Here is a 17159-nt window from a genome sequence, read left to right as displayed (position 1 = left end):
GGAGGGTCGCCGGCCTGGTGGGGAGCTGCTCGGGAGGTCGCCGGCAGGTCACCGGAAAAAAAAGAAGAAGAAGAAGAGAGGGAAGGAGAGGGAGAAAAGAGAAAATGGGGGGGGGGGTCCTCCCGGTTTTTCTTTTGAAAATTATTTTTTTTATTATTTTTTTTTTAAATGTTGGCAATGACAATGGAAACCCATTGTCACATGCCAACAGTCAAATCATTTTTTTTTTCCTAGTTGTTACAACCACTAAGTGATAGATCTCAACGTCCACCTAATATTGGTAGAATTGTTAGGATGATGATTTTAACTATAGAATATGCAATTTGATCTTGAGACTATTATCAATGATACTATTACTGCTTTAAATCATAAGAAAAGAAATTTTGCATTAACACATTGAATAAGTAGCATGGTGGAAAACTTTCCAAACTTTAGCTTTAGATATAACTATTGTATTTTTTTCTAATTCTTGTTTCTCTTCTTTTTATTCTTTTATTTATGTAAAGAACATTTATTTATTTGTTTCATTGGTTAAAATTCTTGAGTTTTTTCATTTTGAAATGGTTTAAATTAACATATTTAACATTTAAATTTTCTTTTTCAACATAATATACTATAGCATAAATAAAAAGTTAGGCAACTTAAGCTATGTCGCCTCACTTCAAAAAGACCCTCGCATCAACTATCGCCTAAAGCCATAGGATACCCTGTCGCCTCTTGCCTTAATAACACTAATCCATAGTCGATAGCCTAAAACCCCTCAAGCAATTGCTTTAGTGGAGATTTTCCTAAACCACACCATTTGTCAACCTAATTATTTTAGTTAAAAGATTTATTGGTTGAATTAATTACTATTAAGTCTCACTTTATACATTAATCATTTTTCATATATGCATCTCATATATATACACAATATACATCACATCACATCACATATATATAGAAAACGATAATATAAAAAGTATAATCATGGACTATCCATAGGCCTAATCCCAACCACTAGGTTTAGGGTTAATGAGTCTAGAGTTTCCATCCATTCAAAAATACAAATTACATAACACAAGTCTTCAACTCCTTGATGCCTTGTGCTCCCTCTGATCTCCATCGTTGTTTGGCTTCCTTTCTTTTTGTAAACTCCAATGTCATTACATTTTATATCTTTGACATACTAAGGCAAGATTACAACTGAAAGGAGCTCACAGCCCAATTGAATAAAGTCACAAACCTAGACTTGTAATTTAAATTAATAACATATTCCCAAAATAATAAGAAAAGCAATCACAAGTTTCCTAAGTCTATGATCACCCATCATGCATATCAATTACTCAATATTTGAATGAAAATATAATATGGAACAATTTCATAAATTGAACATGTCATATTTACATTAAACTATTGAAATCTCATTTTAAAATTTAATTTATTTAGTTGAGGAATAGGTTAAGAGAAGAATTTACTAAGTTATTATATAAGTTACTTTTTATAAAAGTTTCATCTTATACCAATATATATATATAAAAGATGATGGTGAAATTTTAATTTTATGATCGACTTGCCACATGAAAATTCTTTTTTTTTTTTTTTTAATAACGTCCATAATTATAACTTACACAAACTTTGTGCTATAGTAAAGTAATTAAGGGGGAAAAAAGGCCAAAACTATAAATTTATCAAATTTCTTGCTATTTTTGTCATTGCCACTTAAAATCTATGATAATATACCAATGTTTCCAATGTTCATGAAAGAACAAATAAAATGAACAGAGAACAAAGAGATATCTTATGGCAAATGGCAATGATGGACGATCATCATATCATCATAATGAGCATTGAGTCGAAGATCTCTTCCATCTTCCGATCATCTCCCTTCCCTATTTATGTTAAGAGACTAATTCTTAGAGATTTCCACCAAATGATCACAACAAAGCAAATTTTTCAACAAGTACGATACCACCATAAAAACAAATGGAATAAAATATAGAAAAATATTAGAGAAATTACTATTTAATTCTTAGGGTTTGTCATTATTTACAATTCAATCTTTCAATTTTTGAAAATTACATTAGTTTGTCCTTATATTGCTTTGGTTAACAATAAGGTCCTTCAGTCCAAATTTTATTTATTTTTCCATTAATCACAAATGAAAATACTTTAATATCCTCATTCACACCCTGCCTCCTCTTTCCCCTCTCCTCTGCATTTGTCTATTCAACCTCCCCACCCCGAACTCCCAACACCTACAGCACCACACTACCCCCCCCCCCCCCACAACCACAAAAGAAAATAAAAATTCCTCCCTTGCTCTACTCTATTCCTCCCTTAATTAGTTTGCTATTGCACCACCTTTTCCTCGACTTCCCACTCTTTCTCCAAACCTACCCAAATTCGGTTTTCTAATGTCCCTCTCCTTACCTAGCCTCAACTACGTCACCACAGCTACACCAAATAGACATCCAAACTAACTTCAAATTCAACCATTGTAATATCCCAAACTCTGAAAATGATTGAAAAATCAAGATGTAAATAATTAGGGAAGAAAATGAAATTTTTGTGGAGAAATGTAAAATTGCTTAGGACTTAAGAGTAATAAAGTTTTGGAGTACAAAAGTAGAGTTTTCAAAGTTTGAAGGACCAAATGGTAATTTTATAAACAAAAATATTGATAGGGGCAACTTTATCAACTTGATATTCGGTGTGAAGGAGAATGAAGAGAGGAAGATCAGAAGGAGTAAAGAGAAAGAAGAAGAAGAAGACGCAAATGGACCGCTATTGTTTCAACCGAATGGGTAATTTTTTTTTGTGATATATTTAATGGTTATTTTTTGTTAATATTTGTAAGTCTTTTCTATATGGTAAAAATTTGAGAATGATCTGATGGTTGGATTGAAATATATATATATATATATATATTTGAACATATGTTGCCAAATTATGAAATTGAGAAATATTGTTATTATATTTGTATTAAAGAGTATGATTATAGGCCTAGCTTGGTTTGTTCCAATGGACAAAAGCATATCACTCACTTGACATATATTAGGTTCAAGTCCCTACTCCCCCAATCTCCTTATAAAAGAAACAAAAAAAAAAAAAAAAATATATATATATATATATATACAGTTATAGAGGTTTGATTTAAATGATTTTTGTTGGAAATGATCTTTAAAATGTTATGAGTATTGAGTTAAAACAACAATAACTATAATCCCAAACTAGTTAGGATTGGCTATATGGATCTTTTTTCGCCATTCAATTCTATTAGACACTAATTCCACATCAATATCCAAAACTTATAAATCATTTGATACTACTTTCCTCCCGTCATCGTAGGCTCCCCATTCCCTTTCTCACACCTTCCGGTATTAACTTATCACACTTCCGCACTAAGGCATTTGATTATCTGCATTGTACATGACCAAAACATCATAAATGACCCTTTCTCATTTTATCAATATGTGTTACATGCATTCTCAGACAGATGTGGCCATTCCTAATGTTATCCATTATGATGTTACCAAACATCTATTTTAACATTCACATTTCCACCACATTCATCTTGTGGATATGTTGTATCTTAGATGTCTCCCATACAATATAGTTGATCTTACCATAGTCCTATAGAACTTACCTTTGTTAGGGATCTTTTGATCACATAATACACCCGTTACACTCCTTCCTTTCATCCATTCTATATTGATCCTATGAGTTGCATCCTCATTTAAAACTTCATTCTTCCATATGATAGAACTTAAGGTTACATTTACTAGAGCGTAATGTAATGCAATCTAATCAATTATGTAATACAATCAAAGTTGTAATGTAATTATCATTACATTCCTATGTTTGATCGCAAAATAAAAATATAAGTAAAATAATGTAATAATAATTTTAATTTTAATATTTAATTTATATATAGTGTTAATAATAAGTGGTAATGGTTGCAATGATTGGTAGTAAAGTGATAGTGGTGGCTAAATGGCGATGGTGGTAGTGGTAGAGGTGACAGTGGCTAAATGGTGATAGCCGTGGTGAAGTGACAGTAATAGTGGTGGTGTTGGTGGTGGTGGTGGTAGTGGTAGTGATGACAGGATGAGGGTAGTGGCAATAGTAGCAGTGCTAATCGGGTAGTGGTGGTGGAGGCGGTAGAGTTGACAATAAATGAGAAAAAAAAAAATTAAAACAAGTACTTATGATTACATCCATTTTTATATGTAATGATCATTAAGTTATTTTGAGTAAAATTGATTACATTACGTAATTGTCATTCCATTACATCAAATTTTTTTATACTACCAAACAACGTAATCAAATTTGCAATGTAATTATGATTACATTACAACTTTTATAACATCATACCAAACATGGCCTATATACTTGAATTGATTACATTCTGACACCAAAACTCCATCCAAACGAATCTCACCTTCATTTGTTCTACAAGTTTCAAGAGTTTTAAACTTACCTAAGTCCTAGTAGTAGTACCGGTCTAACTCATAGAATTGGATCGTGACAACCCTCTTTGTTGAGGTAACTATAACACTCCTCTACCATCTCCATCATCAAAATTTGGTTATGGTTTTTATGGTCTCTGTTGGCAGAAACCCAAATCAAGTAAATGCAATCGCACTTTGTAAAGTAGATGCCTCACTAGATGAAATGTCAAGGTTATATTAAAACCTCTAATTTTCAATTCTTATATGCTTGTCCCAGCCAGAAGGAAGTAATTGGGCTTTCCAATTCCTACATATTATGATAAACAGATCAATTTTCAATGTCATGGAAACACAACCTAACATTAACATGTGGAACACTTAAAATGTATCCAATGTTAATCAGTTCAATTGAGCACCACAAGTGTTATTGAATAGACTTCAAAGTAAGGTTGCATCAAGAAAATCTATCCAAAAGTTTGCTACGGGGAATGAAATTATGGTTGATTTTCTATTTCATTTGTTGTGGTGTGTTCTTTAATTGATTTTTTATTTGCCAAGTACCAAAGTGTTTGATAATTTTTACTTTTTTAGCTACTTCTAGGGGTGAGCATGTGAGCATTGGGTTACTTCGTTTTTGAATCGAATCGAACCGATTTAAACAAAAGAATCAAATCTAATCAAATAGAATATTTCGGTTCGATTTGATTCAATAGTTTGGTTTTCATCTACCTACGATATAGATCCTCAACTTCTTCCCCAAATCCCTAATTTACATATACCCATATCATCATAATTCCAAATAAAGTCAAGAAGTAAATACAATCACACAAATTCTTGCTTAAATGCTTCATACACAAAAAAGACAAAATTACAAGAGGCCAAGGTAGAATCATAAACAAAACATTACACAATCAACAAAGCAAAAAATCAAAAGAATAAATCAAAACAAGCATATTAAGGCCGAGGCTGCATGTGGAGTTAAAAGCTTGAACACAAAGCCTTCGAAGGTGAGAAGAAAATAGAGGAACACAGGCTGTGTCAATACTTCTTCTCCAATGGAGATAGAGATGATGATTTGAATGAAAGGAAACAAAACAATGGCAAGAAGATCAACAACTAAGGTAGCAGCAAAATGAGAATCTTAGAAGAGAGAAGGCTAAGATAAATGAAGTGAGAAGAAACAACGCAACAACGCACTCTGCTCTCACTTTCTCTGGCTAGCGGCGTGAAGTAAGAAGAAATTAAGGAGGAGGAGGCTAAGGCTAGGTGTTAGATAAGTATATATATCAATGAATTGGATGGTTGAGATTAGAGTAAATGAATAGCTAGGATTGTTTGTAAAAAAGGAAAACCAAAAAAAAGTGGGGTTTACTAAATATGGGTGTAAGATTTGAAGACAAAACCTGGACTAAAGCTAGCAACTTCTTAACCATTAAGCTAAAGGGCGGTTATGATAGAATGTCAATGTGCTAAAAAAATCTTATATCAGTTTGGTTCGGTTTTTTCAATTTTTCTCTACAAAAGCCAAACCGACCAATATAACTGAAAATTTTATAATTTAAAACCGAACCAAATAAAATAAAACTGAACCAAGAAAACCAAAATCAATCGGTTCGGTCTATTTTTTATGTTTGAACCAAATTTTGCTCACCCCAAGCTATTGCTATGGTTGGATTAAGTCTTTTTTCTTTTAATGAGTTTGCTGATATTGATATGAGATTGAAGAAGTAATTTGAGTTGGACGAGGGACAGAGAGAGACGTGAAATAATAGAGAGAGGTAAGTAAGGAGGGAGGGAGAGAGAGGGGAAAGGGCATTATAGGAATAAAAAGATCTTATCTCTCATTTGACTTTCTCGACTAGGAGAATAAAGCTAAGAAATATGGACAAAATGATTATTTAATTGATAGAATCAAACATCAAGTAAGCAATAATGTAATTTCCAAAAATACAGGAACTATTTCGTAAATTAATAATGCCAATACCCAAAAACTAAATAATAATTCTCCTAAAAATTGCGAGTATAGCTGATCATGTGCAATTCAACAAAAACATGATCAATGAACTAAAAATCTTCATTACTATGTTATTTGAGGTTTATCATCAGTTGCTTCTTATTGATACAAACAAGAATAGCAATATTACAATTATGGTCAAACTTAGAGGCGGTAATAGGAATATAATCAGATCTCGCTTGAATTCACTCTAAATCCAAGACAATTCAAAACCAAAATAACATCAAATTTTTAAGGTTGGACAAATCATAGGTGATCCATTCGAGCAAACCAAAAAAAAAATAAAAATCCTTGCAAGTTTTCAATATTTGAAGCACTAGCCTACTAGACATAATATTGACAACCATACAAGTTCTCTCTCCTCTATACCATCTTTGAACAGTTATTTTATTTAAACAAATAATTCTTTACTTCATATATAGCACAGAAAATATTCTTACTGCACTTAAATCACTTAAATCACCCACAAATATATAAAAGTAGCTCTGGAAATTACAAGTACATTACAAATTATAAAGTTATAAAACAGAGTATTTAAGATTTTATCTTCATTTTATTTGACCTTTGAAAAATATAAAGGTGTATTCTTATGACAATTGTAAATCCATTTTTATCATACTTATTTTGCATTACTACTAAATTATTAATTGAAATGTATTTAATTTAACTAAAATATATAACTTGTAAGCATCAACCACTTAAAAGTAATTTTTTTACCATACCTTTTTTTATACATTTTCAGTAGTTACATGAAAAATATATTTAGATCCTTCAGATCCATATGTGCTTTAAAAAGAAATAACATGAAATAAAATAACCCATCTTTATTCTTAATCAAATAGATGACACTAACCTGAGCTAAAAAAATTTTTTCCCAAAAAGAAAAGCTATTTTTATGGGTGATCTGACCCAAACAAAAATCGTTTTTATTAGTCAACCTGATAGGTTACTAAAATCCGCCACACCCCCAAAGTGATTCAACCTCAAATCATATGAAAAAAGATAGCACCTGAAACAACTCAAACCCACCTGACATGAACCTAGTGCCTCTAATCAAATTCAACATTAAAACATCATATCAGATCATTAAGCATAATATATTATATTTCAGAATTACTATTTCCAGGAAAGGCATGATTAATCACAAATCCAACTTAACTAGAATCTAGAAGGCCTCATCCACATACCTTTCGACCTTTGATGGCCATTTCATTATCAGCAAGGGAAACTGCCTTGAAGCCTAAGGGACACAATACCTCTTCATAGCTACAAGACAAAGAACAACATATTTAACTTTGTAGGAAGAGAAAAAAAAAAATCTTTGAAACTAAAAAATCATTAATAATAGTATAAAAGAATTGAAGTCAGAAGACACAACTGAGGCAAAAGTAAAAACAGTAAAAAAAACTGAAGATGGGAATTACTCAGAAACTGATACTTTATATGGTGGTCCACCAATATGATCATCAATCTGTAACATTTTTTCAGAGTTCAGAAGGTGTATTAAGCATTAACTACACAACTATGATACATGATTAAAATAATGTGCAAGGTGCTGATTTGCTTAGAAATTGTTTAATGCAGAATAATTTGAAGAACACAGCAATCCCACTGATGTCCATAGGAACTCTAGATCAAATAAAATGCCAAGAAACCAATTTTTGAGAATCAGATGATGTTATCCTTGTTCACTTGCCAAAGGGAAACGAAATTTGTAAATATGTCAAGTGATAAAGATAGTTACTGGGAAAATCAGAGTTATGAGCTCTCCATCAGGTTTCAAAAGATCTCGAATTTGCACTGCCCATTGTGATCTCATCTCTGGTTCAATGGCACAAAAGAACCTGAAAATTTTCCATTGCCATGTTACTAAGGTAATCATTCTCAGAAACTAAACAAGCATGATACAAAGTTGACTTACGTATAATCAAAAATAAGATCAAATAACTCAGGTGGGTGCCAAGAGAAGAAGTCGGCCCTTAAGAACTTAAAACAATTTGCATTTGGAAACGAGGAAGATAACTGCATTGAGATTAGAAAGAGACTTAATATAAGTAATTTTAAGGAAGTAGAATATAGCAACTATTAATTCAGGCAACCATTTTAAAACTAAAAACCAAAGTCAGATTCCATTAACTGTACATGCTTAACGAACGCTGCATCTACATATCAAGTAATTTTGTTCATAATGCCCGGTAAAATTCTGTTGCCAATTAATTTCTTTGAACCCTTAATTGAGGGGGAGAGAGAGAGAGAGAGAGAGAGAGAGAGAGGGGGGGGGGGGGGGGGGGGGGTGTTGTGGAGAGGAGAAAGGTGAATTTTGGCAGTCAGATAAATGGACTGCATTTTAAGATCCTTGTCAACCTAATTCAAAAGTGAAATAAGCACATCTGGGAGAAGGGAAAATAAAAAGAAAGGAAAAGGTTACAACTGTGAAAAACAGATCATGCTAAATTGTCTCTACAATACACATTAGTTAAATCTACTTCCTCAATTCTCTAGCAAAGAAACAAAGGCATAAATGGATGGGCGTTTGGCAGAATAACATTGGAAACCAGCACAAATTGCATAGTTCATTTCATTTTAAGGCTACTTTAAATTATATATGATATATCATAGCAGCTTATGCACACACATGTACCCAAGGAAAGGAAGATGAAAAGGTAAATAATCCCATTTTTGTTGTTTCTTTATTAAAAAAGTGTAACTTCTTTGAAGTAGAATATGCCTGCCTACTTCTCTTACCTCTTCCGCTTTCTTAATGGCTTTCTCAGATATGTCTAACCCAACAATATAACGTTCAGGGCAGGCAATGGCTACCACATCATGACCCTGCCATATTTGAACAATTTGCAGTGAACACATGGCAATTCTAAAGATATAATAACCAAAGGCAAATAAAAAAGTGCAGCCACGTGTTCTTTCTTCACAAAAAGACTCAATTAAGTAAGATTAAAATTTTTCAATGTCATGACATTGGAAGGACATGCAAACATTGTGGTTCTATTCAATAAATTGATAATATCAGAAATGACTCAATTAATCTACTGAATTTTACTTATCCAATCATCTCCACTAGCAGACATGAATTCAATATGTAATCAATACCTTAGAGAACAAACATAAATCAAACAATATTTTTCACCACAAATATATGAAGAACTTGCTTCACTAACTACAAAATCATAGTTATTAAAGGCACAAAGGGTTCCTGGAGCCTAAGCACAAGGTACACGCTTGCAAAAGAATAAAATTAGACAGTTAATCCTGTATGAGCCAGCTCATGTTAATAACGTAAATCATGTAGGATTTTAGCGCCACTGTTTTTGAATTCAAAGTAAAAAAATAAAACTGAAAGATATTAAAACTCTTTGATCATATTCCTAAATTCCCACTAAATAGCAGTAATTTCTAAAAGAACTATAAGAAAATACTCCTCATCAAGAGTAACTTAGTCTTCTTCATTGCACAAAAAGAAATATGTTGTATGTTGCCAATGTAACCTCTTTTCTTCTCTTAATTGTGAATTGCTTATAGCCAAACAAATAATATAATATCAATTCATACAAGCTAGATATTATGGGCAGCATTTTCTTCTACATAAATTAGCAGAAAGCAATGGAAACATCCAAAAAAATTGTTTAAAAAAAAAAAAGAAGAAGAAACAAAAGCACCTAAACAAACAAAGAGGACTACAGAAAAAGAAGAAAAAAAAGGGCCAAGAAAAGGGGAAAAAACTAAATTGGACAGGGGAAATAAATTTGAATTAAATTAAAAAAAAAAATAATCAACTATTTTGAAATCAAGGCTTAGTTGTTGTTATTGTTGTTGAAAAAAATATGTAAAAATTGAAAAAGATAAGTCAACTCATGACAACTATATCATAGGAAATTTACAATTAAAAATGTCAACTCATAATAAATAGATCATAGGAAACCTAAAATAGGAAAGTCATCTCTTAACAACAAGAATTTAGGAATTAATAAATCTCAATCCAAAATTAAAGGAATTTCAATATTATATTGAGAAGCATAATTTTAGACTCATTCCTTTTAATGAGTTATAATCTTATATACATTCCTTAAACATGTGTGTGTGTGTGTGTGTTTTAGACTCTTTCCTTTCAATGAGTTGTAATCTTATATACATTCCTTAAAAATGTGTGTGTGTGTGTGTGTATTTTAGACTCTTTCCTTTTAACGAGTTATAATCTTATATACATTAAACATGTCTATGTGTGTGTGTGTGTGTGTGTGATATACATTCCTTAAATGTGTGTCTGCGTGTGTATTAAAATTTTTGTGAAATATTGCGAAGGCATGCCTAGCTGCACTCCTTGCACCTTGCTTGAGGCGTGCACCTTGACAAAAAAGCAGACGCCTCTTGAACACCACCTGCCTTTCAAGGATTGAGGCACAAAGGACTGGGCCCCATGCGCTTGAGGCGGGCCTTCAAAAACAATGTGCACAACAAGGAGTACATGCTCTAGAGCAAATCTCAATGATTTTGTTCATAAATTACAAATATAAAAGGGAAGAAAGAAATAGAGGGAAAAATAATTGGGGAAGAGGAAATTTTGAGTATTTAAGTAGATGTGTTTCAAATCTACCAGCAATATTTTTCACATAGAGGGTGCACAAACACATAACAAATGCTAAAATTTACGCTGCCACATCCAGGGACTAAAGCGTTGCCCTTAGGAAGGGCTCCTGTATGATGAAGATGCAACAGAACAGGTGTTGGTTGTCCCAAATCCCATGGGGTCAATCCTTGCTCCCAGCACTTCTCCCAACCACCTAACAAATTAATTAAAGTGAATAATTCAGACACCATATGTATGCTAAGGAAACTAACTTCAAAACAGAGAACATTGAAATCATTACATGTATACAAAATAAAGCAAAAATGCAAAATTGAACAATATCCTTATTTCTCATGAATTAACACAGATGTACCATATGACTTACTTTATCTCCGCACAAATGCAGCCGGAATGAGAGAATGGACAAATGCATGTACATAAAAGTCTAACTAAAGCCACAAACACAAATAAAAAAGAACTTAGAATAGACCAAACTTCAAAGAGAAAATGATTGTCAATGGAAGTGTAGGTCATCAATTGTTTCAATGACCCAAATGGTTAACTTTTTGAACATTTTTAGGCAGTTCAATGATCCCTTCAGTGTCCACAAATTAATACCAAGCTCTAAAACCATATATATGAACCAAAGTTCACAACTTAAAAAGTGTAAGATTTGTCAAAAGAACAAAAGTTTGAGAACAGCAGAAATCTAAAAAATAATTTCCTTGGATCAGAAGCAAGTGGGTCCAATTCAAATTCCTTTTGACAGTCCCAGCAACAGCAGTTTAAGATATTTTAATATATGTTAGTGATTAGGTATAAACCTTGGAATATATATTCAAGCAAACAACGAACTTTACACACCCAAGTCAATGATAACAAAAAGATTGCAGGAGAAGACCCTATCAGCACATTGGCTAGCTAACATATAAGTACAGAATTTCTAAACTATAGGATACAGATACAAATGACCACAATTAGAGACATTCCCCATGCAAGGCAGTGACTAGAAGTTGGTGCCTGAGTATGAATCGAAGCAAACAAAGTGCTCTAACTGTGGAAAATTTGGGTATAATAATGATGTCCATCCCACAAAAAACGGTGATTTCTTGCAACTCTATGGAGTTCAAACCAGTGGATTTCTTTGTGCAAGAGTTCATAAATGAAAATTTCTCTAATTTTGTTTCTCCTCTAGTACCTCTTATGAAAGGAACATTAACTGATAGAATAAGAGATTAAAAAAACAAAAAAAAGAAAAAAGCTAACAAGAAAGTCTTGCAGTGGATTGATAATTGATTAGATCTTTGTCTTCTTAACTGCTTAAGTAAAATATAGCTCAATTAGTTCTTTAAGAAATAATGACGGATGGATGTCGTCCTGACTAATTTAGACTTCAAAAAGAGCGGCAAGTAACTGGGATTCAAGCTTCAGATACTAAAGTGAGCCTACCTGTGCAGCTGTGCCAGGGAATACTTAGTTTTTGTGTACATTTGCAAGTGTATTTGTACATTTGCAAGTGTATTTTGCTTATTAAGAGCACCAACTACCAAATGCAGACACCAAATCCTAAACAAGGACATAAACATCAAACGAAACTAATTAAACACCTACTAGAACCTAAAAACAAAACAAATTCAAAAATTTTTATTGGCCATATCAGAAGCTACCAATCGTAATTAGATTAGATAGTCAAACACACACTACTCTGATACACCCATAAAGCGAACTTTCTTCAGAAAACGAAAACAAATTCAAAGTCTTAAATTTTTAACAGAGCAGACAGTACCAGAAGAGTCGGTGTCAAGAATTCGTTGCATTTGATTAACTTCAGGCTTGAATTTAACGGTAATCTCCCTTGCACTTGGTTGTTCTTCCCTCTTCTTATCCATTCTCGGAGGGGCAGCGCCAACCCCGAGGCCTCTGAAAGGAATAGCTCTGTTTGCTGAAGCCGGATTCTGAACGGAGAGGATAGTGTTGGAGAGCCAACGGAAGGACAGTGATCGCATATCTTTCTGCTTTCGTCAGAGACCCAAACGAGCTTCCCGTCGAGAGCCCAACTTGGCCAGCGCGATGTTCCTGTAAACGTGTTTTTTAAGCCCAATTTATCTAAATTTTTTAATTTTAATTTTAATTTTGAATAAAACTTATTTAATCCCTCAAATTTGACAATATTAACCGGTTGGTCCTATTTTTCAAACCCCAATTAGTTGATAAATCATGATTAAGACTGTTAATTAAGTATTCCTTCCATCAAAATTAATATTAAGCCTCTGTTAGTCGGTCAATAAAATCAGATGAGATATGACATATTTTTACTCTAAAAATAACCTTCTTCACACAAATTATGCATTCATCTCTCGAGCACCCCTACGCACTTAATCCCTGCTTTTACCCAGTTTACCGATGAGATTTTAAAAGGTTCTGTATATGTATTTTTGAAAGGTCCTATTTTTAAAACCCCAATTAGTTGATAAATCACGATTAAGACTGTTAATTAAGTATTCCTTCCATTAAAATTAACACTAAGCCTCTGTTAGTCGGTCAATAAAATCAAATGAGAGATGACATATTTTTATTCCAAAATAACCTTCTTCACACAAATTATGCATTCACCTCTCGGGCACCCCTACTCACTTAATCCCTACTTTTACCCAGTTCACCGATGAGGTTTTGAAAGGCTCTGTATATGTATTTTTGAAATGTCCTATTTTTAAAACCCCAATTAGTTGATAAATCATGATTAAGACTGTTAATTAAATATTCCTTCCATCAAAATTAACACTAAGCCCATGTTAGTCGGTCAATAAAATCAGATGAGAGATGACCTATTTTTATTCCAAAAATAACCTTCTTCACACAAATTATGCACTCACCTCTTGAGCACCCCTACCCACTTAATCCCTGCTTTTACCCAGTTCACCGATGAGGTTTTGAAAGGCTCTGTATATGTATCTTTCTCTCTATCCCCTCTCTCCCCTTTTTCCTATTGCAACTTAGAATTGGTTGAATAGAATGTTGTTTCTCTTCCTTTTTATCATTCAAATTTCTTAATTTGAAGCTAAGCTTGCTAGTGGTGATGGTAATAGCTTATGTGTTGTCAATTGTGGGGAGAAGGTATTAATGTTGGTGGTGGTGTTAATGGTGAAAGGTCGGATGGTTGGTGGAACTGGGCAACCGAATTTGATTAGAGGGAGGGGCATGGGTTGTGTATCCATGAGCATTTGATCCTAGAGTTAGCCTAGTATTACTTATTGCTATTACAAATTGGAGTTAATTGTAGCTATGTAATTGTTTCTTCGATGAGCAGTTGACATGTCTCTAAACCTTCATTCTAGGAGAATTTTACTTTGGCGTTTTCTATTTGAATACTTAATGATATGCAGATTGCCTTGATGCAAAATTTTGCTATAGTCCAGTCTATACGAGATAGTTTTGATGCGGTTGTATTATTGCATCTAATAGCAGATTACTTAAATCACTTGATAAAATATTATCATTGTGGATTGTAGCTCTTGTTAGGTTGCAGTTGTTGTTGGTTCCTTCCCAGGTGTAATATGCAACTGGTTGTGCTTCTAGGTTGATTTTAGTCCTAGTTTGTTTCTATTGTTTATTTTTATATCTGTTCCTGGGTGTGTTTGCTACATTTTTGTTCTTGTTGTTGTATCACCTCTGCCATTAGTTTTAGATGGTTTTACTTTCTGGTTGTACCTTCCTTCTATCCAATTAATAAGAGTTTTCACATTAAAAAAAAAAAATAGAGGGAGGGGCAAGGGTTGGCTGGTGGATGGGGTTCTTGCCCTGTGTTTGTGAGGGAGGAAGAGAGGAGGAGAAATAGTAGAGGAAGAAAAACAGAGGCTGGGGGAGCAAGAGGGAGAGGGGAAATGGACATGGACGTGGACAGGAGTGGTGAGTCTATTTTAAATGAGGGTATTTTTATCTTTTTATTTAATAGTTAAAGGTGAATATTAGAAAAATAAACAAAGGCTATTTCATTAACAGATAGGAAAGGTTATTTCATTAATAGATATAAATATAAGTTAAAAGAAGAATAGATATGTTTAGTGTTTGTAGCTCAATGGTAAAGAAACCCTTCTAATTGCTAGAGGTTGTGTGTTTGATTCTAAGTTCTATTAATATTTTGTTTTCCTTTTTCTAACTTTAACTCTTCGTTAAATCTTAGCTGTTCATTTAACTTGATCTCAATTGTTGAACTCATCGTATAAATATATTACTTATTCTCAAAACCCTAGCCTCCCTTCTTTTACTTTGCGTATTGTTCTTAAAAGACTTTCTAGTCACATCTTCTTGTCACGACCCAAAGTTCTAAACCGTGGCCGGTGCATAATTTAAATATTTTTAAATCATACAAGCATTATCAGAGTATCTTGAATGAATATATTGTTACTTACTAATCCTAAAAATAGAAAAAATCCAAATAAACAAAATGCTGAATAACATCATAAATATCCCATAAGTAAACTGCGGAGTCTCTACAGATTTCAAATAAAAACTTAAACTGTTCAATAAACTAAACTAATTATTAGCCCGAGAAAACATGAATTCGGGCATACCATGAGAATAAATCAAAGTTGTCCCCCTCCAGAAAATGGACTGAATATTTGGATCAGCAGCAGAATTCTACTGATCTGAAATAGATAACAGACAGAGAAAATGTGGTTTGAGCTAGATGCTCAGAATGATAATTATAGCACACAACGGAATAGGAACAGACAGACGCTTGATTAATTTCACAATAAATTTCTATTCAATAAAATCATGTTCATGCTGTCAAAATTATTAATAAAATAATTTCATAAAACATATATATAAAATAAATTCATTCAATAAAAATTTTATGGTACAGTGCACCAGGGTGATGATACACCACATCACCAAAGGCCAGAAGGTAAGCGCGCTACCAGATATCAAATACCTTCCTCCTCCTTCACAGATATCAATGCATATGAAACTAATGCAAACCATAAACTGCAATGATGCATGACTCGACAATGCAACCTAATACCGTGATAGTCCATACGGCGGGGCCAGATAACAGAAACAGATACTGGGCACAGGTACCAATTCAAAATAGAAAATCAATTTATACAAATCAATCAAAATCAATAAAAATTTTCAGATAGCAAATAATAACTGATAGTGCAATTCCAATAGTGTATTTCAATAGTTTCAGAGAGTCAATAAAATCAAATCAATCTCAAATCAATTCAGTAACACATCGGTAAATTTTAGAGTCAAATATCAATCAATATAAATATATTAAAGGCCTGTTCTCGGAATCCTAATGGGTCTAATGCAGAGATAGTTGACAAAATCAATTATTTAATCAAAATCGAAATAAAATTCAATAATAAAATAAAACTCTAGAAAATCACATATAAAATAATTGTTAAAATATTAATTTAAAATTTCATTTAATAACAAACTTTAATGCTAAATAATTTTAAAAGGGACTAAAACGGTGACATGTATTATAATTACCACTCACCTGAAATCTCCAAGACAATAGTTATTTTCAATGGACGAGAGACAATTTCAACTGACTAATTGAATATTTGAATCTCCTACATACTCAAAATATAAAAGAAAAATATTAAATAATAATAAAATAAATAATTTTAATATATATATATATATATAATTTAAATTGAAGGTTATTATCTCACAGTAATCATGATCAACCCAATTCAATACCAATGATCAAAGGAAAAAAAAATAAATTTCTAGAGAAGTTGTAACAAATCGAGGAAAGAAAATAAAATCAAATTCACCCATTATTGAATAAGGAATGAGAATTTTTACCTTGAAAACAGAATCGAATGTGATGAATAGAGAAGTAAAAATTTAGGGATTCTCTGCGCACATCAGATTATAAATAGTAAATTTATATATATATATATATATATATATATATATATAATAATAATAATAATAATTAAAAAGATAATGAAAATACCTTTTGAGAGTATTTGATAGAAAAAGGAGGTGACAAACAGGTTTTGAGAGCAAAGTTTAGTAGAAGAGATGATTAGGGTATATATATATATATATTTCAAGAGTCCTATTAGGTGTAGAATGAGATAAGAGTTATTATTGAACTGAATTGTTCAGA

At 32.4% G+C, this 17159-nt stretch overlaps 1 protein-coding gene across 5 annotated transcripts; it reads right to left on the bottom strand.

Moving 5' to 3' along the window:
• Positions 1-919: 919 nt before the first annotated feature.
• LOC110653439 (probable thiol methyltransferase 2) lies at positions 920-13117 on the bottom strand. 5 transcript variants are annotated; one of them, XM_058153834.1, is made up of 9 exons: positions 12816-13117; positions 11113-11243; positions 9193-9279; positions 8369-8469; positions 8192-8291; positions 7872-7918; positions 7635-7713; positions 4678-4740; positions 4404-4588 (listed from the first exon to the last, which is right to left on the bottom strand). In XM_058153834.1, the coding sequence occupies exons 1-8, from the start codon at positions 13033-13035 to the stop codon at positions 4687-4689; spliced, it is 819 nt and encodes a 272-aa protein (XP_058009817.1). In that variant the 5' UTR covers positions 13036-13117; the 3' UTR covers positions 4404-4588; positions 4678-4686. The 5 variants fall into 5 exon arrangements, with proteins under 5 accessions (XP_058009820.1, XP_021664769.2, XP_058009818.1 ...); XM_058153837.1 differs by lacking the exons at positions 4404-4588; positions 4678-4740 and adding an exon at positions 920-1185; XM_021809077.2 differs by lacking the exons at positions 4404-4588; positions 4678-4740 and adding an exon at positions 1667-1871.
• Positions 13118-17159: the final 4042 nt, after the last annotated feature.

The sequence above is a fragment of the Hevea brasiliensis genome, chromosome 9 (assembly GCF_030052815.1).
Source record: "Hevea brasiliensis isolate MT/VB/25A 57/8 chromosome 9, ASM3005281v1, whole genome shotgun sequence".
Taxonomy (NCBI): Eukaryota; Viridiplantae; Streptophyta; class Magnoliopsida; order Malpighiales; family Euphorbiaceae; genus Hevea; species Hevea brasiliensis.
This window is presented reverse-complemented; position numbering and strand designations above follow the sequence as displayed.